Here is a 26,144-nt window from a genome sequence, read left to right as displayed (position 1 = left end):
GAGGGTTGTAAAGGATTATCCATTGGGAAGGGGCTAAAAGGATTTCCCCCAATTTTTTCTTGCCCTGTCTGAAGGCGCTGATTCTCGCTAAGGCAGCATCCTTCTCCAATACCTCAATTCAAGTGGCCATTTTTCTTGTGTGAGTCTAGACGGTGAGTGAGAGTATTTGGCCGTGGGAGGAATCACAAGCCAAGACCAATTCTGCTTCCGCACAAAGTCCGCAGGCGTTCTTTCCAGCCGAAGTCACTGAATAACGATCCGGAGCGGGGGAATGCTGATGTTGCTTTCCTTTCTCCCTGGCCTGGGGAGCCCGAGACCAAGTCTATCCCCCCCCAACGACTTCTTAGGCAGTCCCTCGGAGCTGAGGAAGACTTGCCTCCACACTAAATACGAGTTGTCAGGTGACTGATGAGGCCAATGCGGGACCTACAGTCTCTGTCACAGGTGGGGCAGACGGTGGTTGGAGGGACGGGTGGGTGGGGGGCTTGGGTTGTCGTACACTCCTTCCGCTGTTTGTGCTTGGCTTCCGCGTGCTCCCGGCGAAGATATTCGAGGCACTCGCCGCCCTCCCTGATGCTTCTCCTCCACTTTGTGCCTCCCAGGTGTTGGTGGGGATGTTGCATTTTATCAAGGAGTCTTTGAAGGTGTCCATGGAGCGTTTCCTCTGCCGACCTGGGACTCGCTTGCCGTGTCGGAGCTCTGAGTAGAGCGCTTGTTTCGGGAGTCTCGTATCGGGCATGCGGACAATGTGGCCCGCCCAGCGGAGCTGATCAGAGTCCAACTACACCCACCCCTCCAGCCTCCCTCCACACTGGGCTGAGACATAGAAACAAAGAAAATAGATGCAGGAGTAGGCCATTCGGCCCTTCGAGCCTGCACCACCATTCAATATGATCACGGCTGATCATGCAACTTTAGTACCCCATTCCTGCCTTCTCTCCATACCCCTTGATCCCTTTAGCAGTTAACCCAGCACAGACTTGGGTTGAAACCTGGCCCCTTCTTGATCAGTATAACTTAATTCCACACTGGGCAACGCACTTACCCAAATGGCTTTTATTTATGTTGTTATTCATTCATGGGACGTCGCTGGCAAGGCCGGCATTTATTGCCCATTCCCTAATTGCCCTTTGAGAAGGTGGTGGCGAGCCACCTTCTTGAACCGCTGCAGTCCGTGTGGTGAAGGTGCTCCCACAGTGCTGTTAGGGAGGGAGTTCCAGGATTTTGGCGACGAAGGAACGGCCGATATATTTCCAAGACAGGATGGTATGCGGGGGGGAAAGTGGAGGTGGTGGTGTTCCCATGCGCCTGCTGCCCTTGTCCTTAGAGCTGGTAGAGGTCGCGGGTTTTGCGAGGTGCTGCCGAAGAAGCCTTGGCGAGTTGCTGCAGTGCATTGTGCACACTGCAGCCACGGTGACGGAGGGAGTGAGTGTTTCAGGACTGATGCACTTTGCAATGAGACGGTTCTGCCGCACGTTGCCCGGTTGTGTAACGAGGCTGGGAGTCACGGTCTCCACAATTGCAGAGATTTTTTTTTTGCTGGAGTCTCAGCTTTCAGCAGCGGCTGGGAGGAATTGGGGCGGGTGACCTGACCTGAGACACAGCTGGCTGCCTTCCTGCCGAGATACAAGCCGCCAACTCAGACTGACTGAGGTCTGGGGAGCACTAAAGGCAACGAACCAGGCCAGGTACCGAGCGGCTGACATAATTAGTTAATGGGCTGCCCGGCGGTGTGTGTCTTGGTATCTTTAGCAGCCAATTTCTTCTTAATACTTGAGCCATTAAGCTGAACATACTCATTTCGAAATATTATTCTCAGCTTTGCGGCTTAATGCTCATCCCTCTGCGGAAATAGGAATCTATTGAAATGTGCAGCATGTGGATAATAAGGAACAAAAGGGTACTTTTATAATTGGTTTCAGCACAGCAGGGGCTACTGGTCCTTCTGTGTTTAGACCCAGCTAAATGAGACCATTCTGGCCTTTAGATCATCGGTTTTTGCATTCTCCGTGGGCTTTGCCCTCCTGGATTATCTTCCTTTTGTTTTGAGTCGAGGGATGGCAGAACGCTGAATCCCAAGTGCCAGCACCGAGCACTGCCAGGTCTCGTACCCCGGCCATACCCAGCCCTTCCTGAAAGAACAGGCCCAGCCATCGATTAGTCTCTCGGCACAGAGAGATATTTCCTGGCTCCTGCCCTAAATTTGCCCTTCACATCCGCCAAGTAAACCTCCCACCCGCCCCCCCCTCCGCCCACCACCCCCACGACTACACCCACCCCTCCGCCCCGCCTTCACAACCGGCACGTGCCAACCAGTTCATCACTCGGTACCAGTCACTTCGTTCAATGCTCCTGCCCTGGCGTGGGTGAAAGTGCCCCTCCTCGTTACGTTCAAATGTCTTATCAAGGTAAGAAGGTAGACAAAAGCAAACAATTCAAAATCTATTTTGGTTTCTTGTCTGCAGAGTCGCGCCGTCGCTACAACAACAACTTGTATTTATATAGCGCCTTTAACGTAGTGAAATGTCCCAAGGCGCTTCACAGGAGTATTATGAGATAAAACATTTGACACCGAGCTGTATAAGTGTAAATTAGCGCAGGTGACTAAAAGCTTGGTCAAAGAGATAGGTTTTAAGGAGCGTCTTGAAGGAGGAAAGAGAGGTAGAGAGGCGGAGAGGTTTAGGGAGGGAGTTCCAGAGCTTAGGGCCCAGGCAACAGAAGGCACGGCCACCGATGGTTGAGCGATTATAATCAGGGATGCTCAAGAGGGCAGAATTAGAGGAGCGCAGACATCTCGGGGGGGGGCGGTTATGGGGCTGGAGGAGATTACAGAGATAGGGAGGGGCGTGGCCATGGAGGGATTTGAAAATAAGGATGAGAATTTTGAAATCGAGGCATTGCTTCACTGGAAGCCAATGTAGGTCAGCGAACACAGAGGGTGATGGGTGAGCAGGACTTGGTGCGAGTTAGGACACGGGGCAGCCGAGTTTTGGATCACCTCCAGTTTACGTAGGGTAGAATGTGGGAGGCCAACCAGGAGTGCGTTGGAATAATCAAGTTTAGAGGTAACAAAGGCATGGATGAGGGTTTCCGCAGCAGATGAGCTGAGGCAAGGCCGGAGACAGGCAATGTTACCGAGGTGGAAATAGGCAGTCTTAGTTATGCTGCGGATATGTGGTGGAAAGCTCATTTCAGGGTCAAACGTGACACCAAGGTTGCGAACGGTCTCAGACAGATGTTGGGAAGAGGGATGGAGTCAGTGACTAAGGAACGGAATTTGTGGCAGGGACCAAAAACAATGGCTTCGGTCTTCCCGATATTCAATTGGAGAAAATTTCTGCTCATCCAAAGCTGATTTAGTTAAAGAGCTTTATGACGAACGACACGCATTAAACTCTCTCCCAACATGTTCCGATCTACGATCGGCCCATGCAATAAGCGCTGTGTCACCACAAACACAGCCTCCTGTGTTAGCAGGGAGCTCATATGGTTTCCTTAAAGGGTCAGCTGACACGACAGAACTCACCGCCATTGTTTGACTGCCGTGTAGCGCGTTAATGGCTGCCTGGGCCTCTGCGTGGGTTGAGAACTTCACAAATGCACAACCTGCAGAGAGAACAGAAGGGTCAACAAACATAGAATGGACAGCAGTGACATCGGCCATTCGGCCCTCATACAGAGCTCCGCCTAGTGGACTACTGATGAAATGCAACAACTGATGTATGAACAGTAAAAGCTAATGTGGGAAAGTCACATGATGACAGTCTTGTTAAGGAGTCATCTTGTGTAGTGTGCCTTTGTGTTAGTGATGTATACATCTCACATATTGTCCACGAGGACAGGATCTTTGGATTCCCTAGCTGAAATTTTTGTTGGTGGATAATCCTGCCAACCGAGACCGCCCTAAGTGGAGGAAGTGCATCCGGGAGGGCACTGAGCACCTCGAGTCTCGTCGCCAGAGAGCATGCAGAAATCAAGCGCAGGCAGCGGAAGGAGTGTGCGGCAAACCAGTCCCACCCACCCCTTCCCTCAACGACTGCCTGTCCCACCTGTGACAGGGACTGTGGCTCTTGTATTGGACTGTTCAGCCACCTAAGGACTCATGTTAAGAATGGAAGCAAGTCTTCCTCGATTCCGAGGGACTGCCGATGATGATGAGTGTGGACAAGGTTTCGGACTCAACAACGAGTTGAACAATTTCAGACCATAACCTCTGCCCACAATTTGTTCCCTTTCCTTGTTTTTTTTTTACAAACACCGCCCTTTTTATTTTTATTTTGTTTCTCTCTGTTTCCCAGGGCATTATTCCGCCATTCACCCCCTATCAAGACTCATCTTTTGTTTCCTAACTTGTGCTATTACCATCTCAATTTGGCCCATTGTCCCTTTTTGTCTCTCAAATCTCTTCTGCTTTCCCCCTATCACAGACCTTCCCTTTTGTTCTTTCCCCCTCTCCCCCTTTCAGGGCCCCAGCACTTCCTTAAGAATCCGTTACATTTCAAACTATTGCCAGTTCTGACGAAGGGTCATCGACCTGAAACGTTAACTCTGTTTCTCTCACCACAGATGCTGCCTGACCCCGCTGAGATTTCAGCATTGTCATTTGTTATTATCTACATTAGAGCGAGTGTGCGTTTGTGTTAGTGACGTTATAAAGATATCACACGCCCAATTGTTCTATGCTCCACACAAGCCACCTCCCACCCCTACTTCAACTCACCCGATCCGCACATCCTTCGATTCCTTTCTCCCTCGTGTTTATCCAGCTTCCCCTTAAATGCAGCTAAACTATTCGCCTCAACCATTCCCTGTGGTAACAAACTCCACCTTCTCACCATTCTCTGGGTAAGGATGTTTCTCCTGAATTCCCCAATTGGATTTAATAGTGACTATCTTATACATATGGCCCACTAGTTTTGGTCTCTCCCCACAAGTAGTGCGGGAAGGTGGAGTTGAGGGAGAAGGTCAGCCATGATCTTGCTAAATGGTGGAGCAGGCTCGAAAGGCCAAATAATAATAATAATTTGTATTTATTTGGCGCCTTTAACATAGTAAAATGTCCCAAGGCGCTTCAAAACAGTGTTACAGACAAACAGATAAATTTGACACCGAGCCACAGAAGAAATTAAGGCAGATGATCAAAAGCTTGTTTAAAGAGGTTTTAACGAGTGTCTTAAAGGAGAAAAGAGAGGTAGCGAGGCGGAGAGGTTTAGGCAGGGAGTTCCAAAGCTTGGGGCCCAGGCAACAGAAGGCACGGCCACCGATGGTTGAGCGATTATAATGAGGGATGTTCAAGAGGCCAGAATTTGAGGAGCGCAGACATCTTGTGGGACTGTGAGGCTGAAGAAGATTACAGAGATAGGGAGGGGCAAGTCCATGGAGTGATTTGTAAACAAGGATGAGAATTTTGAAATCGAGGTGTTGTTTAACTGGGAGCCAATGTAGGTCAGAAAGCGCAGGGGTGATGGGTGATCTTGATTTGGTGCGGGCTAGTACACAGGCTGCTGAGTTTTCGATGACTTCAAGTTTACACAGTGTGGAATGTGGAAGGCCGGCCAGGAGTGAGTTGGAGTAGTCAAGACTAGAGGTAACAAAGGCATGAATGAGGGTTTCAGCAGCAGAAGAGCTGAGGCAAGGGCGGAGACGGGTAATGTTATGGAGGTGGAAAAAGGCAGTTTTAGTTATGCCGCCGATACGTGGCTGGAAACTCATTTCAGGGTCAAATATGACACCTAGGTTGCGAACAATTTGGTTGACCCTCAGATTGATGCTAGGGAAAGGGATGGAGTCAATGGTTAGGGAACGCAGTTTGTGGCGGGGACGAAAGATAATGGCTTCGGTCTTCTCAAATAGCCTCCTATTTCTTATAGAAACATATAAACATGGAAAATAGGTGCAGGAGTAGGCCATTCGAGCCTGTACCACCATTCAATATGATCATGGCTGATCATGCAACTTCAGTACCCCACTCCTGCCTTCTCTCCATGCCCCCTGATCCCTTTAGCTGTAAGGTCCACATCTAACTCCCTTTTGAATATATCAACGAACTGGACTCAACAACTTTCTGTGGTAGAGAATTCCACAGGTTCACAATTCTCTGGGTGAAAAAGTTTCTCCTCATCTCGGTCCTATATGGCTTACCCCTTATCCTTAGACTGTGAACCCTGGTTCTGGACTTCGCCAACATCGGGAACATTCTGCCTGCATCTAACATGTCCAATCCCGTCAGAATTTTATATGATTCTATGAGATCCCCTCTCATTCTTCTAAATTCCAGTGAATATAAGCCTAGTCGATCCAGTCTTTCTTCATATGTCAGTCCTGCAATCCTTGCTCAGATTAGGAGACCAAAACTGGACACAATACTCAAGGTGTGGTCTCACCAAGGCCCTGTACAACTGCAGCAAGATCTTCCTGCTCCTATATTCTTATCTTCTCCAAGTCTACCCTATCGAAGCCCAAACAGCCTGTTCTGTTTTTCCTGATAGTTATAACCTCTCAGTTCTAGTATCAGTTTACACTGAAAACATCCAGCATTCATGAAGGTAATCTCACCACCACGCTGTTGAAGGCCAATGACTCACCTTTGCTGTTACCATCAGGCCCTCGTAGAACTGTGCATTCCTCTATGACACCAAAAGATTCGAAGAGCCTGTACACATCGTCCTCCGTCTGTTGTTTGTTTAACATGCCCACAAATAATTTTCTGTCTTCTGAAACAAAGAGATATATTGTTTAGTAAAGTTCAGAGTCTGCAGATCTGTGACTAGGAGTGGGGTTGTTTAAATGGAGCTGCATTTTGGTGTTAGTTCTGTGCTCATCAAGGTAAGGGATGTCAGTGGGGAATGGAACATTTCTTATTTTTGGGCCTCAAACGTTCCCACAACAAGTCCAGCACAGTTAGATGCAGAGTTAAACCCCGCTTCAGTCTGCCCAACAAATCTCTAACCTCTGAAGAGCAGACCCGACTGCAACACAGCCTCCCAATGTCCACCCTTACTAGCTACCCTCAGTAACCCAGGATGCATCCCCTCCAGACCGGGCAACATTTCTACTTTGAAGACTGCCAACCTTTGTCTCTTAACTGCAACATAAAGACTACCATCTCAGACAGGGGTGGGACCGCCATTCTGACATGTACTGAGATGGAAGAATTGAATGTAACAGAGAAAGGTCATTAACCCCGACAAGCCCACCACTTTTACGTAGATCAACCCCAAAGTGCATACTGCTCACCACATTATTAGCATTATTTTCTAGCTATGCAAAAGTAGGACAATTGGATACAGTGATTAGCTTTACCTGGATGAACCAAATGGCCTTACTCATAGAATACAATCATAGAACGGTTGCAGCACAGAAGGAGGCCATTCGACCCGTCGAGCCCGTGCCGGCTCTCTGCAAGGGCACTTCAGCGAGTCCCACTCCCCCGCCCTTTCCCCGTAGTGTTGCAATTTTTTTTCCTTCAGGCATTTATCCAATTCCCTTTTGAAAGCCCCGATTGAGTCTGCCTCCACCGCCCTATCAGGCAACGCATTCCAGATCCTAACCACTCCCTGCGCAACAAAAGTTTTCCCTCATGTCGCCTTTGGTTCTTCTACCAATCGCCTTAAATCTGTGCCCTCCAGTTCTCGACCCTTCCACCAATGGCAACAGTTTCTCTCTATCTACTCTGTCCAGACCCCTCATGATTTTGAACACCACGATCAAATCTCCTCTCCACCTTCTCTGCTCCAAGGAGAACAACCCCAGCTTCTCCAGTCTATCCACGTGATTGAATCCCTCACCTTCATTTATTTTGTGATCTTGCAAAATGTAAAAGCAGAGAGATTCAGATTAAGGCTGATACAGAACACTGACAGCAACAAACCTTTCCTTAACTGCAACCTAATATATACAAAGAATAATATAATGCAGTAAATGGGACTCCAGTGTCTGCCAGTGTCCTCCAGCCACCTTGTATTATCACCAGCCCCCGTCACAACGGGCTAAGACTCTTCTCTTCGATAATAAAGACTACCTCATTTCCATTCCAATGTCATGAACTCCAGGAGTCACAGTTAGGGCAGCTCACTTAAAATTTAAATTCTTCATCCCAAAACAGATCACTCACATGCCATTAATAAGGACCAGAGACTGGGAGCCCATCCAAGAGACTTTCAACTTGGAAAGCTGAAAAGAAGAGGCCCAGAATGTAGAATATCGCCAAGGTTGAAAAGACGAGAAGAAAATAGATCAGGAAGTAATGATCAGACAATGTCAACCTTAAGTTTAAAAAAAAAGATTTTAGGAGGGAGGAAACACACGGGGCAGAGCTAATTCTCAAGGGTTCAAGTGATCTCATAAACCAGCGTCATCTGTCAGGTCCGTGTTGAGTATATATGATGATCAATATCTAGGGGTGTGTTACAGAGCAATTGAGATATAAAGCACTGCTTATGCATATATTAAAGCAATTGCCAGAGATGATTCAGTACTGTGAAAGGTAATGGAACTGAACAGGATGGTGCTATTAACTCAAACGTGTGGTGCATCTTACCACGTGAATCAAATGGAATGGGGTTTGGGACAGTTTGACTTAAAAGGAATGGGTTGTGGGTCATGTGACTAAAAGGAAAGGGTTGTGGGTCATGTGACGTAAAAGGAAAGGATTGTGGGTCATGTGACGTAAAAGGAAAGGATTGTGGATCATGTGACTTAAAAGGAAAGGGTTGTGGGCATTGTTCCCTTTAATTTTTTGCTTGGGTGAGCAGCCCCTGTAAGGGGCCACGTGGCCCCTTTAAATTGCCGCTCAGTTGCGTTTTTTTCCCCATTGTGAAATCGGCAAGCGACCTACGCGGTATCTCCAGAGCGCTGCGGAGCCGCTTAACGGGAACAGTGGTTGTGGGACCTCCCCATGTGACCTAAATGGAAAGGGGTCCGTGAACAAACGGCTCAAACGGAATGATATATTGTACCACAAGAGCGACTGGAGGGGCTTCCTGCCCCATGACTCAAACAGTATTGATCTAAAATGTTATTTGACAATTAGACACCAAGAGACAACAGAGCAGGCAGCACACCACGCTCCCATCAGTAGCAGGTCGCTGCAGCACTCTTAGTTATACGCTGCATTTTGCTGGCTGGAAGATACTGGAGGCCGCTGCCCAGATACTTGCCCACAATGAGAAAAAAGAATGGCATTACATTGTGGAGCTCTATGGAAATATTTACAAGCTCCCCAATAGAAAACACTGCAAGGTATGGTGCATATAGTTAGCACTATTAACATAGGCTCTCGCCATCTCCCACCCTACATAAACGTGAGCTTATCCAAAACTCTGCTGCCCATGTCCTAACTGGCACCAAGTCCGGTTTGTCCATCGCCCCCGTGCTCGCTGACTTACAGTGACTCCCTGTCTGACAACGCCTCGATTTCAAAATTCACTGTCCAGGATAGCCAAGGCGAATGGCGCCTTGGTTGAATGACTGGATGGCTCCTGGAGTCCATGGAACTCGACTCTGGCAAAGTTTGGCCTTCTCAGGAAATGAAGAGGGAGAACAAGAAAGTAGACCAAAAAAAGAGCATCTACAAGGAAGCTTTGAAATAAGTATAAATCCCAACATGAGGTTGAACCTATGGGTTGACGAAACAGGCTTAGAAGTTATGAAGGCATAAGAACTGTGATCCTAGCCTGTTAAATAGGATTTCAAAGCATTGTAATTGCTTGAGTGGAATCACCTCTCTAGACCCCAACACACTAACAACCACCTTGGGAAATGGATAAATACTTGAAGAAGAAAAATTTGCAGGTATATGGGGAGAGAGCAGGGGGAGTGGGACTAACTGGGCAGCTCTACCAAAGAGTCAGCACAGGAACGATGGGCCGAATGGCCTCTTTCTGTGCCATATCATTCTATGATTCTAACCAATATATTTTGTTCTTGTTTCGCAAAAAAGTTCAAAGCCACTAAGGCGAGGGGGATTTAAAATGTCAGCTCGATGTTAGACTTATGTTCTGCAGCCTGAAATCATCAAGACGTTCAGGAGTCCTGTTGAGTCAATCTCAAAGTATTAGCGGCTTTCCACAAAGAGACAGCGGAGAAAATGGAGACTCACTGCAGCCAGTTCTCGAGTTAATACTCAGACCCGGTGAGGATTTTTTGGCGACGTATTCTCGTAAAACGCGCAATAAAGGAAAATAAAGCTTCATGTAGGCCCACAGTACAATGTGCATCCTCACTGTGTCTAAAAATAAAAGGTAGACATTTCTAAAGCACCTGTCATGATCTCAGGACGTCACAAAGCACTTTACTGCCCATGAAGCACTTTTTGGAGTGCAGTCACTGTTATAATGTAGGAAACATGACAGCCAATTTGTGCACAGCAAGCTCCCACAAACAGCAATGTGATAATGACCAGATAATCTGTTTTAGTGATGTTGGTTGAGGGATAAATATTGGCCCCAGGACACCAAGGAAAGCTCCCCTGCTCTTCTTCAAAATAATACCATGGGATATTTTACATCTACCTGAGCATTAGACAGAGCCTCAGTTTAGCATCTCATCCAAAAGACAGCACAGCATTTCCTCAACACTGTGAGTGTCAGCTAAGATTTTCTTGCGGGACTTGAATCCACAACCTTCTGATTCAGAGGTGAAAGTGCTCCCCACTGGGCCACGACTGACACTTCCAAATCAAGACTCGCTGCACCATTCCCACTCAAACTCATTCTTCCTCGCCTCCCTCAGTATTTCTTCCTCTTACAATCAACAGGCGTTTAAAATACAAACTTGTGTGTCACTTAAAAGAAAAAAAAGAAAGATTTGGATTTATTATACAGTGCCTTTTTCAACCTCAGGACACCTCAAAGCGCTTTACAGCCAATGAAGTACTTTTTGGAGTGTAGTCGCTGTTGTAATGCAGGAAACGCAGCAGACAATTTGCGCACAGCAAGCTCTCACAAACAACAATGTGATAATGACCAGATAATCTGAACTAGTGATGTTGATTGAGGGATAAATATTGGCCCAGGACACCGGGGATAAATCCCCCTGCTCTTCTTCAAAATAGTGCCGTGGGATCTTTTACATCCACCTGAGAGAGCAGACGGGGCCTCGTCTGAAAGACGGCATTTCCGCCAATGCAGCACTGGCGTGTCGGCCTAGGATTTTGTGCTCAAGTCTCCGGAGTGGGGTTGGAGTCCACCACCTTCTGACTCGGAGGTGAAAGTGCTACCCACTGAGAGGGCAGACGCGGTTTAACGTCCCATCCGAAAGACGGCACCTCCGACAGTGCAGCGCTCCCTCAGCACTGCACTGGAGTGTCAGCCCGGATTTAGGTGCTCTCAGAGTACGTTCAGAGGTGAAATGCTACCTACTGTGCCGTGGCTATTTACCCTACACGTTGGAAGTTAATGCGAAGAACGTAATCAGAATCCAACTCAGCGGGGTTGCACGTAGCGCGCATCTGAGTGGCAGGAGCTGTCAGTGTGGGAAATGATCCGAGGCCCAGCTCGCCCCGGGCTTCCAGCCGGAAAGGTCTATGCGTTGGCCACAAAGGGAGGAGAGGCAAGGATATAATTCGACGTCTAACTGAATAAAGACAAGAGGAATTCACTGAGTAAAGCAAACATGACACACAATGTCCCACCTCGGACTGTTCAAGTCCTTTAATATCTTGTCAAACCTCGTAGCCGAGGTGGTTTAACGGCTCACAGTGTTGCTGCGGATAAACCTCGCTAAGAGGTTCTTGAAGGTGCAAAAAAATAAAAAAAATAAAAAATGCTCATTGTTTGTGACAGTATTGGAGTGAAAGTGATCCTGGCTTCTGTCACATGGAATAATCAAGCATTTATGTGTCTGCATCAGGAGATGAACTTGGAGACTGTAGGTCACCGGGCAGAATTAGAGTTGGTGGTCTTGTGAAACATGACAAAATGAGTTACTGTCAAAAGCACGGTTGAGCAGAAGGTTTTGCTCTGATATGTTTCTTTAAGGAGCACTTACTGTCATTTGGCTCCTTTGCCTTGGCCCTGCATGCCTAAAAATAATAGTCATTTTTTTCCCATCTGAGCCCGATCTGCAGATTTAAAGAAATATCACACTGGCTTCATGCAGCTGTCCTTGGTGCTGTGATATCTTTATGCCAATGTGCGGTGTGGCAGAAGGCCTGAGGTAGGCCTTGAACTTTTGGGAATCGCGGGGTTGGGGTTAGGGTGGGGATTTAAGTCTTTAAGACCCCCTATTGGGGTCCATTAGGGCTAGGGCTGGAGCTTGGGGAAGTTTAGGCAGTGGGAAGGGGGAAGTTGAGGGCCGAAGAGCTGCTTAGCAGGCAAGCCGTGATCCTTACCAACGGATCCATTACAGACCCAATTCATGTCCGGGGTCAAACAGGGCAGCGTCATCGCCCTAACCCTTTTCTCAATCTTCCTCGCTGCCATGCTCCACCTCACAGTTGATAAGCTCCCCGCTGGAGTGGAGCTAAACTACAGAACCAGTGGGAAGCTGTTCAACCTTCGCCATCTCCAGGCCAGGTCCAAGACCACTCCAACCTCTGTCGTTGAGTCTACAGTACGTAGACGATGCCTGCGTCTTTGCACACACAGAGGCTGAACTCCAGGACATAGTTGACGTATTTACTGAGTCGTATGAAAGCATGGGCCTTACGCTAAACATTAGTAAGACAAAGGTCCTACACCAGCCTGCCCTCGCCGCACAGCACTGCCCCCCAAACATCAAGATCCACGGTGTGACCCTAGACAACGTGGACCACTTCCCCTATCTCGGGAGCCTCTTATCAACAAGAGCAGGCATTGATGATGAGATCCAACATCACCTCCAGTGCGCCAGTGCAGCCTTCGGCCGCCTGAGGAAAAGAGTGTTTGAAGATCAGTCCCTCAAAACTGTCACCAAGCTCATGGTCTGCAGGGCCACCCACCCTCCTGTATGGCTCAGAGACGTGGACCATGTACAGTAGACACCTCAAGTTGCTGGAGAAATACCACCAGCGATGTCACCGCAAGATCCTGCAAATCCCCTGGGAAGACAGACGCACAAACGTTAGCATCCTCGTCCAGGCCAACATCCCCAGCATTGAAGCACTGACCGCACTTGATCAGCTCCGCTGGGCAGGCCACATAGTTCATATGCCAGACACGAAACTCCCAAAGCAAGCGCCCTACTCGGAACTCGTCCACGGCAAACGAGCCAAAGGTGGGCAGAGGAATCGTTACAAGGACACCCTCAAAGCCTCCCTGATAAAGTGCGACATCCCCGACACCTGGGAGTCCTTGGCCATAGACCGCCCTAAGTGGAGGAAGTGCATCCGGGAGGGCGCTGAGCTCCTCAAGTCTCATCGCCGAGAGCATGCAGAAACCAAACGCAGGCAGCGGAAGGAGCATGCGGAAAACCAGGCTCCCTGCTCACCCTTTCCCTCAACGACTGTCTGTCCCACCTGTGACAGAGACTGTGGTTCTCGTATCGGACTGTACAGCCACCTAAGAACTCATGCTCAGAGTGGAAGCAAGTCTTCCTCGATCCCAAGGGACTGCCTATGATGATGATATTTTTAGCTGTTCTGCAAAACAAAGAACCTCTCAAAGACTCTCCGTCGGTTGGCAGGATTATCCACCAACAAAAATATCAGCTCGGGAATCCAAAAATCCTATCCTCGTCACCAATCTGTTTATCTTTAGACGCCACTACAGAAGCACATACACTACAAGATGGCTCCCAAACAGAACTGTAATCACATGACCTTGCTACATGATCTTTTATTATTATTACATCAGTAGTTGTTATTACATCGGCAGTCCAATAGGTGGAGCTCTACTACATGTGTCTGCAATTTAAATTTACAGTTGACCAGATCGGGGGTGGAGGGTGTGGTTGGGGGGAACAGTGGGTAAGAATTCAATTTTAACACCCCCCCACCCCCCCTCCCCAACCACCACTTAGTTTCCACCGGGAGTTAAGATTACGTCCACCAGAAGCACATTTGACCAGGGTAGCAGCACGTATCAGAGCCAAGCCTGATCTGAGTGAGAAAGATAGGCTAATGTTTCAGATATAACCATCAGAACTGGTATCGTTAGGCTGTAGGAGTCCCTTAAGAGGGGTGACAAGGGCAAAACAGGATACAGAATTGTAGAATGTTACAGCACAGAAAACTAAAAGAAAATAATGTACAGAGGAGAGAGAATCATAATACAATCAAGCAGAGTCAACATGGCTTTATGAAAGGAAAATCGTGTTTGACAAATTTATTAGAGTTCTTTGAGGATGTAACGAGCAGGGTGGATAAGGGGGAACCAGTAGATGTAGCGTATTCGGATATCCAGAAGGCATTCAATAAGGTGCCACATAAAAGATTACTGCACAAGGTAAGAGCTCATTGGGTTGGGGGTAATATATTAGCATGGATAGAGAATTGGCTAACTAACAGAAAACAGAGAGTCGGGATAAATGGGTCATTTTCAGGTTGGGAAACTGTGACTAGTGGGGTGCCGCAGGGATCGGTGCTGGATCCTCTTCTTGAACTATAGGATTATGGGGAACAGGCAGAAAAGTGGAGTCGAGGCCAAGATTAGATCAGCCATGATCTTATTGAATGGTGGAGCAGGCTCAAGGGGTCGTATGGCCTACTCCTGCTCTTATGTTCTTAGAACAAGCTGAGTTGCGGACACTAAGGAACAGGCCAGCTGATTAGAGAAGTTTTGCACCTTATCGTATCGCTCAGAAACATCTTAAAGCGCTTCACGTTCAATAATCTCATGGACGTTGATTGTTGGCCATCCTGCAGAGATGTACGTTGGGACACCTTGGGGAGTTAAGGATTAATAATCAAACTTCTTTGATATCTTGCAGCAACAGGCTTTCCAAGATAAAGAGGATGGCTTTGAGGTGTCATGAGAAGAAAGAATGGCTTATCTTCTGCTTTTCGTGTCTTAAGTGTTATATGCGAGAAATTCTTGTACAAGGAAATGAGCGACAGTAATGGCAACACGGATGGGTGATTAAAGTATAACTGTAGTGCCTAGGGTAATGAACATAGGTAGAGGGATCTATTATCTATGGCATGGAATGATATCTGTTAATAAAGCTGACTCTCCAAGGATTTGAGAAGTGTTAAGTCAGGAAGACTTGTTTGAGAAAAGTATCTTTGATAGCTACGACTGTTTATGTAACTCGACTGTTTTCAAAAGATTCACGAACATGAGGTCTTATCTGTGACATGCACCTTTGACGTAGGCAAAATATGGTGCATATGGCATAGATTTAACTAGTAAGATAGGCTAATGTTTCAGATAGAGCCATCATGGTCAACATTACAGTAGCATAGTGGTTCTGTCACTAGACTAGTAATTATGGTAGATGCGAGTTCAAATCCTACCACAGGCAGCTGGTGAACTTCAATTCAGTTAATTAAATAAATCCGGAATAAAAAAGCTAGTATCAGTAATGGTGACCGTGACACTACTGGGTTGTTGCAAAAAAACATCTGGTTCACTAATGTCCTTTCCTGGTCTGGCCTACATGTGACTCCAGACCCACAGCAATGTGGCTGACACTTAACTACCCTTCTGTTATTATACCAAACCATGACAAAAAGAACAGCAGTTGTTCTCAAGGGCACTTAGGATGGGCATTGAATGCTGGCCTTGCTGGTGACGCTTATATCCCATAAATCATAGAATGATTGCCACACAGGACGAGGCCATTGGGCCCGTCGAGCCCATGCCGGCTCTCAGCTGGTCCTGTAGCTCAACAAATTTTTTCCTTCAGATACTTACCCATAATCCCTTTTGAAAGATAAGATTGAGTCTGCCTCCACTACCCTTTCAGGCAGTGCATTCCAGATCTTAACCACTCGCTGCGTAAAAAGTAATTTCTTACGTAGCCTTTGGTTCTTTAGCCAATCACCTTGAACAAATAAACTAAAAAGTAGTCAGATGAAACATGGAAACATAGAAAATAGGTGCAGGAGTAGGCCATTCGGCCCTTCTAGCCTGCACCGCCATTCAATGAGTTCATGGCTGAACATTCAACTTCAGTACCCCATTCCTGCTTTCTCGCCATACCCCTTGATCCCCCTAGTAGTAAGGACGAACAGTTAATATGTTTTTTGGAGGTGTTGGTTGAAAGAAAAAAGAAAGACTTGGATTTATATGGCGCCTTTCACGACCACCCCAAAGTGCTTTACAGCCAATGGAATACTTTTGGAGTGCAGTCAGTGTATGAAACGCGGCAGCCAATTTGCACATGGCAAGCTCCCACAAACAGCAATGTGATAATGATCAGATATCCTGTTTTTTTGATTGTGGGATAAATATTGGCCAGGACACTTCTTCAAAATAGTGCCATGGGATTTTTTACATTCATCTGAGAGCAGACAGGGGCTCAGTTTAACATCTCATCCAAAAGATAGCACCTCCAACAGTACAGTGCTCCCTCAACACTGCACTGGAGTGCCAGCTAAGACTATTTTGTGCTTAAGTCCCTGGGGGTGGGACTTGAACTCACGGCCCTCAGACTCAGAAAGCAAGGGGTGCTACCCACTGAGCCACAGCTACACTGGTTGAAGGAAGAAGACTTCCCAGTACACCTCCCCTGATCTTTAACATCCACCTGAACAGGCAGAGGGCGCCTGGGTTTAACGTCTCACCTCCCGACGATGCAGCACCCCCTCCGTGCTGTCCTGGGGCACCAGGCTGGATTCCGAGTCTCTCGGGCGATTGTTGTACTTTTTAACACATGCCCGAGTCTGTGGCGACAGATGCGAATTTTACACCTTGACTATTTCGTGAATGTCATGCAGAAATATTGCATTTATTTCCGCCCCCCCCCGCCAAACAGGTAGCATTTGTTTCACTTTCAGCTTTAACCTTCTCCCACTCAGCACATCAGAGCGTGTCCATCACACCGAGATCCCCACAGACCCCACAGATGGACCTTGCAGACGCCACGATGGTTTTATTTCCCATCCCGTTCCGCAATTTCAATTTGACATGACTGCAACACATGGCTTTGTCACTTTATTAATTCAGAGCTGGCAGCACTGTCAAAGCAGTGGTGGGTTCACCACATCTTCTGGGAAGGAAGCTACACTGCAAGTTTGGACGCTGGGGAGAAGGTTAGCTAGCCGATATTAAAAGGACGCTTCCTTCATAGACGGGAAGCACTGACAGTAAAAGGGGCCATTTTAACTTAACCCACCGGGAAGCAGTTGAGGCTAGCTCATTGAATGTTTTCAAGTCAAAGATAGATAGATTTTTAAGCAATAAGGGAATTAAGGGTTACGGGGAGAGGGCAGGTAAGTGGAGCTGAGTCCATGACCAGATCAGCCATGATCTTATTGAATGGCGGAGCAGGCTCGAGGGGCTAGATGGCCTACTCCTGTTCCTAATTCTTATGTTCTTATAAAACTGGCCTTCCACTTGATCCCATCATTTTCCCGACGGGCAGGGTAGGTCTGGAGTTCCCTCCCTAAACCTCTCCGCCTCTCTCTCCTCCCTCAAGACGTCCCTTAAAAGTGATCTCTTTGACCAAGCTTTAAGTCATCTGTCCTCATATCTCCTCATGAGGCCCGCTGTCAGAATTTTGTCTGAAAATCGCTTCGCCGAAGCGCCTTGGGACGTATGCAAAAAGCGTAAAAGATCCCACGGCACTGTTTTGAAGAAGAGCAGAAGTTATCCCCAGTGTCCTGGGCCAATATTTATCCCTCAACCAACATCTCAAAAACAGATAATCTGGGTCTTTATCACATTGCTGTGTGCGGGAGCTTGCCGTGAGCAAATTGGCTGCCGCTTTCTCCACATTACGACAGTAACTACACTCCAAAAAAGTACTTCATTGTCTGTAAATGTTTTTGAGACGCCCTGGGGTAATGAAAGGTGCTATATAAATGCAATTCTTTCTTTCAGGTATTTAAATGTGAAAAAGCACACCGTAAATGCAAATATCACTGATTCTAATCTTTCTAAATAGCCGTTGTGATGAGCTAGTGGTTATTGGTTGTGACCTATGTGCCACTAAGCCACACAGACCAGAAAGTCCAGATTGCGTTCCCAATCTACGCTGAAGAACCTTACCTCAGCCAGGACAGCTGTTACATCAACACAGTTGGCATCAGTGCCAATGGGCCAGGGGCGGGGGAGAACCTGCAGCTTGGGTGCCTGGTCCTCAAGCTTTTGAATGTTGGGAAGGATCGGCTGTGAAGCCCCCGACAGTCGAATACCCTGCTGACACTTGGTCTCCTGTCGTCTTGGTTAACCCTTGCCACTGGACCAAGGCCTAGCTCTGTCAAGCCCGTGTGGTGGCTGGTGTGCAACGGCCACCCCATGTTAAAAGAATCCACGCACAGGCATCTTCCACCCTTCAACATGTAGTTCGGGAACTGGAATGTCAGGTCCCTCATTGAAACACCTGCGAACTCATCCCTTTTTGGTGTGGAAGCAAGTCATCCTCGATACGAGGGACTGCCTAATACTACACTGACACTTGAAGGGCTGATTTTAACCCTACTCGCTCAGCAGAAAGCTGGCGGGCGGGCAGTTAAAATCGCCCTGGGCTCTTACCTGTCCGAAAGCCGGCATGATCGCAACATCTGCGATCTTAACCTGTGCCCCTGAGCAGCAGCAAGGACACCCGCCTGGAGCCAACAGTGTCCTTCTTTACATGTGCATGTTGCGGCCCGATGAATTTTACCTGAGCGGAGAATCCGCCTGGAGTTAAAATCGGGGCCCGATCATTGTCTAAACTCAGGCTTGAGGAATGGGTACATGGGCAAGGCACCAGAGGGTTGCCAGGGGCCTGTCAACTGTTTCTCCATGGGAATCGCAGCTTCGCAGGAGAAGGGTGAGGAAACCGGAGAGAGAACAGACGGACCCATATTGTTCTCGGTGCTGACCTCGCTATAGCTTTCTGTTGCCGAGGCCCCAATCTCTGGAACTCGCTGTCTAAACCTCTCTGCCTCTCTTTCCTCCATGAAGGCGCTGGTTAAAACCTACCTCTTTGACCAAGCTTTTGGTCACCTGCGCTAATTTCTACTTATGCGGCTCGGTGTCATATTTTTCATCTCACAATGAAGCGCCTTGGGATGTTTCACTCCGTTAAAGGCGCTATATAAATACAAGTTGTTGTTGTTGTTATAAAAAATGGTTTCTTTCTTTGTCAAGAACACTAACCTTGTTATATTTAAGGGCTGGTTATAAGCTTGCAGCTCACTCTCTTGGAGCCTTCAAGTCGAATTGACACAGGAGTCAGGCCCGGTGCCCATTTGTCAATGCCAGTTGCCATGGTAACCTGCATCACCGTGCCTGTCAGTCACTGGGCACAATGAGTGAACCAGCACCATCCATCTATTGCTGACTCATTGTTTTGGATATCGATCTCTTTCTCTCAGACAGATACACGTGTAGTGGGAGAATTACCAGCATTAATTGACACGATGAAAGATTACACAAGCACGTGGATCCTGAGCCTCTACAGCATGTACGAAGCAATAGGGACCCTTTGCACAAAAAAAAACCCGACAGGATTTGTGAGGCCTTCCATAAGGCCAGTGCTTTTTTTCTTCTCCCCGCCCCCCCAGCCTTTTTAGCGGTTGTAGGATTTTGTTTAAAAACCACTGGTACAATGGAAGTACTTTCTCACTGGAAGTTGAGGGGTGACCTGATCGATGTCTTCAGAATTAGGCCGGGTTACCGTGGAGTTAATTGCGCCGGATTTACAGCGCAGAAACAGGCCATTCGGCCCAACTGGTCCGTGCCATGTGTTTATGCTCCACACGAGCCTTGTCCCACCCTACGTCATCTAACCCCATCCTTCTATTCCCTTCTCTCTCATGTTCTTATCCAACTTCTACCTGAACGGCATCTATGCTATTCGCCACTCCAAGTGGCAGCGAGTTCCACATTCTAACCACCCCCTGGGTAAAGAAGTTTCTCCTTACTTCCTTATTAGTGACTATCTTATATTTATGGTCCCTACTTTTGGATTCCCCACAAGTGGAAATACCTTCTCTACGTCTGCCCTATAAAACCCCTTCATCATTTCAAAGATCTCTATTTGGTCACCCCTCAGAGATCCCTTTTCTCTTGAAAAGAAGCCCCAACCTGTCAATCTTTCCTGGAATCAGTTCTGGAATCATCTTTTTAAATCTTTTCAGCACCTTCCCCAGTGCCTGTATGTCCTTATCTAGTGATAGATTGTTTCCACTGGCCAGCAAGATGTTAACAAGAGGGCACAAATTTAAGACGCTTATCGAAAGAATTAACTGCGCAGTTTGGAGAAAAAATTATTTCCATTAAAGGTAAAAAGGTATGAAAGACTTATATTTATATAGCACCTTTCACAGCACTTTACAGCCAATGAAGTACAGTTACTGTTGTAATGTGGGAAACGTGTCAACCAATTTGCTCACAGCAAGCTCCCAACGTGATAGTGACCAGATAATCTGTTTTAGTTATGTTGATTGAAAGATAAATATTGACCAGGACACTGGGGACAACAACCCTGCTCTTCTTTGAAATAGTGCCATCAGTTCTTTTATGCTCACTTGAGAGAGCAGGCAGGGCTTCAGTTTAATGTCTCATCTGAAAGACCTCCAACAGTGCAGCACTCCCTCAGCACTGCACTGGGAGTGTCAACCTAGATTAACATGCTCAAGTTCCTGGAGTGGGATTTTGAACCCACAGCCTTCTGACTCAGAGACAAGTGTGCTACCCACTGAGTCACAGCTGACACTGTCACGTGGGGTTAGAATGCGAGCTTCTCTGTCACAAAACCACGTTGAAGCAGAGTCCATGAATTATTTAAAAGGGGAATTAGATAGTTGCTTGGAAAAGAGGAATAAGAAAGAGTTTGGGAATGGACGGGAGAGTGGAACTGGATTCATGGAGAAAAACACTGATGGGAGGTTTGACAGATCAATCACTCTGCTGAATTTCTTCTTGGTGATTTCAAGTAGCCGAACATTTTGCTTTTATCGAGCAAGCAACACGGGAATTTTCTGTACAATTCGAGACAAATGGGCAGATAAGAAAGCTCATCTCATTAGCGACACCCACCTCTGCTCCCTCAATTACTGACCGTCCAATAGAACAGCTCCGCAGGTCGGGCCATAAAAGAACTGGAACGGCATACCACTTCAACCTCCAGCGCGAGCTGCTCCAAGTCTGCGACGTTTTTGAGATGGGCGACTGGTGACGTCATCAAAACCCCGGTCACCGTTTAGGAGCGTGGGCAGCAACATCGGGAGGACCCAGATACAGAGGAGTGGGAAGGTCGGGGCGGAGGAGCGGCGAGAGATCGTGGCGGAGGTGGGACAGATGAGGGTACGGGGCCCAGAAGAGCCGAGGGCCCAGGGCGCTAGGTCCGTGCAGCAGAGCAGCTCTCCAGTTAGTCTTGGGTAACCCTTGCCACTGGACCAAGACCTAGCTCTGTCAAGCCCGTGTGGTGGCTGGTGTGCAACGGCCACCACAGGTTAAAAAAATCCACGCACAGGCATCTTCCACCCCCTCGATTGGAGTTCGGGACTGGAACATCGGGTCCTTCACCGAAACACCTGTGAACGTGTGGAAGCAAGTCATCCTCGTTCGAGGGACCACCTATGATCATAAGAATTAGGAACAGGAGTAGGTCATCTAGCCCCTTGAGCCTGCTCCGCCACTCAACAAGATCATGGCTGATCTGGCCGTGGACTCAGCTCCACTTACCCACCTGCTCCCCATAACCCTTAATTCCCTTATTGGTTAAAAATCTATCTATCTGTGATTTGAATACATTCAATGAGCTAGCCTCAACTGCTTCCTTGGGCAGAGAATGCCACAGATTCACAACCCTCTGGGAGAAGAAATTCTTTCTTAACTCGGTTTTAAATTGGCTTCCCCGTATTTTGAGGCTGTGCCCCCTAGTTCTAGTCTCCCCGACCAGTGGAAACAACCTCTCTGCCTCTATCTTGTCTATCCCTTTCATTATTTTAAATGTTTCTATAAGATCACCCCTCATCCTTCTGAATGCCAACGAGTAAAGACCCAGTCTACTCAATCTATCATCATAAGGTAACCCCCTCATCTCCGGAATCAGCCTAGTGAATCGTCTCTGTACCCCCTCCAAAGCTAGTATATCCTTCCTTAAGTAAGGTGACCAAAACTGCACGCAGTACTCCAGGTGCAGCCTCACCAATACCCTGTACAGTTGCAGCAGGACCTCCCTGCTTTTGTACTCCATCCCTCTCGCAATGAAGGCCAACATTCCATTCGCCTTCCTGATTACCTGTTGCACCTGCAAACTAACTTTTTGGGATTCATGCACAAGGACCCCCAGGTCCCTCTGCACCACAGCATGTTGTAATTTCTCCCCATTCAAATAATATTCCCTTTTACTGTTTTTTTTTTCCAAGGTGGATGACCTCACATTTTCCGACATTGTATTCCATCTGCCAAACCTTAGCCCATTCGCTTAACCTATCTAAATCTCTTTGCAGCCTCTCTGTGTCCTCTACACAACCCGCTTTCCCACTAATCTTTGTGTCATCTGCAAATTTTGTTACACTACATTCTGTCCCCTCTTCCAGGTCATCGATGTAAACAGTTGTGGTCCCAGCACTGATCCCTGTGGCACACCACTAACCACCGATTTCCAACCCGAAAATGACCCATTTATCCCGACTCTCTGCTTTCTGTTAACCAGCCAAATCTCTATCTATACTAATACATTTCCTCTGACTCCGCGTACCTTTATCTTCTGCGTAACCTTTTATGTGGCACCTTATCGAATGCCTTTTGGAAATCCAAATACACCACATCCATCGATACACCTCTATCCACCATGCTTGTTATATCCTCAAAGAATTCCAGTAAATTAGTTAAACATGATTTCCCCTTCATGAATCCATGTTGCGTCTGCTTGATTGCATTATTCCTATCTAGATGTCCCACTATTTCTTCCTTAATGATAGCTTCAAGCATTTTCCCCACTACAGATGTTAAACTAACCGGCCTATAGTTACCTGCCTTTTGTCTGCCCCCTTTTTTAAACAGAGGCGTTACATTAGCTGCTTTCCAATCCGATGGTACCTCCCCAGAGTCCAGAGAATTTTGGTAGATTATAACGAATGCATCTGCTATAACTTCCGCCATCTCTTTTAATACCCTGGGATGCATTTCATCAGGACCAGGGGACTTGTCTACCTTCAGTCCCATTAGCCTGTCCAGCACTATCTCCCTCGTGATAGTGATTGTCTCAAGGTCCTCCCTTCCCACATTCCCGTGACCAGCAATTTTTGGCATGGTTTTTGTGTTTTCCACTGTGAAGACCGAAGCAAAATAATTATTTAAGGTCTCAGCCATTTCTACATTTCCCATTATTAAATCCCCCTTCTCATCTTCTAAGGGACCAACATTTACTTTAGTCACTCTCTTCCATTTTATATATCGGTAAAAGCTTTAACTATCTGTTTTTATGTTTTGCGCAAGTTTACTTTCGTAATCTATCTTTCCTTTCTTTATTGCTTTCTTAGTCATTCTTTGCTGTCATTTAAAATGTTCCCAATCTTCTAGTTTCCCACTAACCTTGGCCACCTTATACGCATTGGTTTTTAATTTGATACTCTCCTTTATTTCCTTGGTTATCCACGGCTGGTTATCCCTTCTCTTACCGTCCTTCTTTTTCGCTGGAATATATTTTTGTTGAGCACTATGAAAGGGCTCCTTAAAAGTCCTCCACTGTACCTCAATTGTGCCACCGTTTAGTCTGTGTTCCCAGTCTACTTTAGCCAACTCTGCCCTCATCCCACTGTAGTCCCCTTTTGTTTAAGCATAGTACGCTCATTTGAGACACTACTTCCTCACCCTCAATCTGTATTACAAATTGATGATGATGATGATGATGATGACCACCCAACTTCCCTTCCTGGCCCCTGTGCTGGCAAACATTGTAAATAGTTCCCTCTGTTCAGGTGCTGCCCCCCCTCACTTTCAAAACTGACGTCATTACCACGTGCCCACCACCCCCCCAAATACCCTCAACCCATCTGTCCATGTAAACGACCGCCCCACCTCCAACTTCCCTTTCCTTTCCGCACTTTGTGCATAGGTTGTTACCTCCCAGATCCGCGCCCATCTCCTCGGCAACTGCCTGTTTGAATCTCTCCAATTAGGTTTCTATCCTCCCACAGCAACGAAATGTCCCTCAGCAAAGTCCCAATCAAGATTTTCCGTGGCTGTGACCATAGTGGATTATCCCTCCTTGTTCTCTCTCGTCTTTGACACAGTTGGTCACCCCAATCATCCGCCAACATCTCACCTCCATTGTCCAACTCAGCAGGACTACCATGACTTGGCTCCACTCCTCTTCCATCCAATCATAGCCAGAACTGCTCTACCTTTAGTTTCTTTTCCTACTCCACACCATCACCTCAGGAGCCCCCACCCCATACCCACCAAGGACCCGTCCTTGGCCCCCTCCACTTCCTTATCTATATGCAGCTGCTTGGCAATATTATCCGTGGACATGAGGGCAGCCTCCACATGGACACCGATGACACGCTGTTCTACCCCTCCACTGCCTATCTCTACCCCTCCACTGCCTCTGTGCAGACAGACTGCTTTAGTGCTGAGGGAGTGCTGCACTGTCAGAGGTGCCTTCTTCGGATGAGACATTACACCGAGGCCCCGTCTGCTCTCTCAGGTGGACGTAAAAGATTCCATGGCACTATTTCTAAGAAAAGCAGGGGAGTTATCCCTGGTGTCCTGGGGCCAAAATTTATCCCTCAATCAACATCACTAAATGAGATGATCTGGTCATTATCACATTGCTGTTTGTGGGAGCTTTCTGTGCGCAAATTGACTGCTGCGTTTCTTACATTACAATGGTGGTCGCGAAAGGTGCTTTATAAATATAAGTCTTCTTTCTTTCTTTCTTTTTCTCTTTCTTTCTCTCTTACTTTCTTTCGCTCCACAATTTCATCCGGCTAAACATTGTGAAGACAAAAGCTGGAAGTCTTTGGCCCCTTATCACAAACTCTCACGATCGACTCAATCGCTTTCCCTGACTTCAGTCGCCTACTAGGTGTCACTTTAAACCCCGAATCCCCTCCTCCTCCCATCCACTCCTCCTTTCAGAGACCACCTTAAAACCCACCTCTTTGACCAAGCCCGGCCTAGTCTCTCCTTTAGCTCGTTGCCATCTTTTGTCTTTAAGCCTCTGTGAAGCGCCTGAGGACATTTTTCTAGGTTAAGGATGCAATATTAATGCATGCTGATGTTGATAACAGAGAGTCTGACAGCGAGGGCGGGGAAAGTGATGTACAGGCAGACAGGGATGGGGAGAGAGAGAGAGAAAAACAGACTGACCAAGAGACAAGTGCTGCCTTTCAGTCTGTCACAGAATTACCCTGAACAAAATTTGACAGTGAAATAGAAAAAGAACTAATAGAGAGAAAAAAAATCAATGAAATAGACATGACAGAGAGAGGGAGCGAGAGAGAGCGAGAGAGAGCGAGATAGGGGTAGATTTTTAAATTGCCATTGGGCACGAACCTGGCACTGCAGATCAGTCGCCCGTTATAGAAAGCACCTGATTTTCATTTCAATTGAACTCAGTGGAAAGAATATCGACCAATTTCTATAAGAGGCAGCTGGTCATAATCTCAGTTGAAAATCTAGCCCGTAGAGACAATGGGACAAAAGCGCAGGGTTAAACCGCGTGAGAGGCAGAGTTTGGACAGATTCCAGGGCGTCCGTATTCAAAGGAAAGCGTGCTGAACACACGGAATGGACTCTGAGTAAAGATAGCGGAGGCAAAAAACAATCATTTCAGAGAAAGTTGGATGTGGTGATGGGGCGGTGGGGGGTGGGGGGGGAGTGGGTGCGGGGAATGAATGAGCATCCCTGATTATAATCGCTCAACCACCGGTGGCCGTGCCTTTTGTTGCCTCGGCCCCAAGCTCTGGAACTCCCTGCCTAAACCTCTCCGCCTCTCTTTCCTCATTCAAGACGCTCCTTAAAACCTATCTCTTTGACCGAGCTTTTGATCACCTGCGCTAATTTCTACTTATGTGGCTCGGTGTCAATTTCTTTAATCTCATAATACTCCTGTGAAGCGCCTTGGGACCTCTCACTATGTTAAAGGCGCTATATAAACGCAAGTTGTTGTTGAAT

General features: G+C 47.3%; 1 protein-coding gene across 1 annotated transcript in view; it reads right to left on the bottom strand.

Moving 5' to 3' along the window:
* LOC139229143 (CUGBP Elav-like family member 4) overlaps nucleotides 1-26,144 on the bottom strand; it is a 557,794-nt gene that overhangs the window by 67,193 nt on the left and 464,457 nt on the right. Inside the window, exons 4-5 of the mRNA XM_070860805.1 lie at nucleotides 6,585-6,713; nucleotides 3,527-3,606 (exon numbers count right to left, since the gene is read on the bottom strand). Of these exons, the coding sequence (XP_070716906.1) occupies nucleotides 3,527-3,606; nucleotides 6,585-6,713 (209 nt within the window). The remainder of the gene's footprint in view (nucleotides 1-3,526; nucleotides 3,607-6,584; nucleotides 6,714-26,144) is intronic.

The sequence above is a fragment of the Pristiophorus japonicus genome, chromosome 18, assembly GCF_044704955.1.
Source record: "Pristiophorus japonicus isolate sPriJap1 chromosome 18, sPriJap1.hap1, whole genome shotgun sequence".
In the NCBI taxonomy this organism is placed as follows: domain Eukaryota; kingdom Metazoa; phylum Chordata; class Chondrichthyes; family Pristiophoridae; genus Pristiophorus; species Pristiophorus japonicus.
This window is presented reverse-complemented; position numbering and strand designations above follow the sequence as displayed.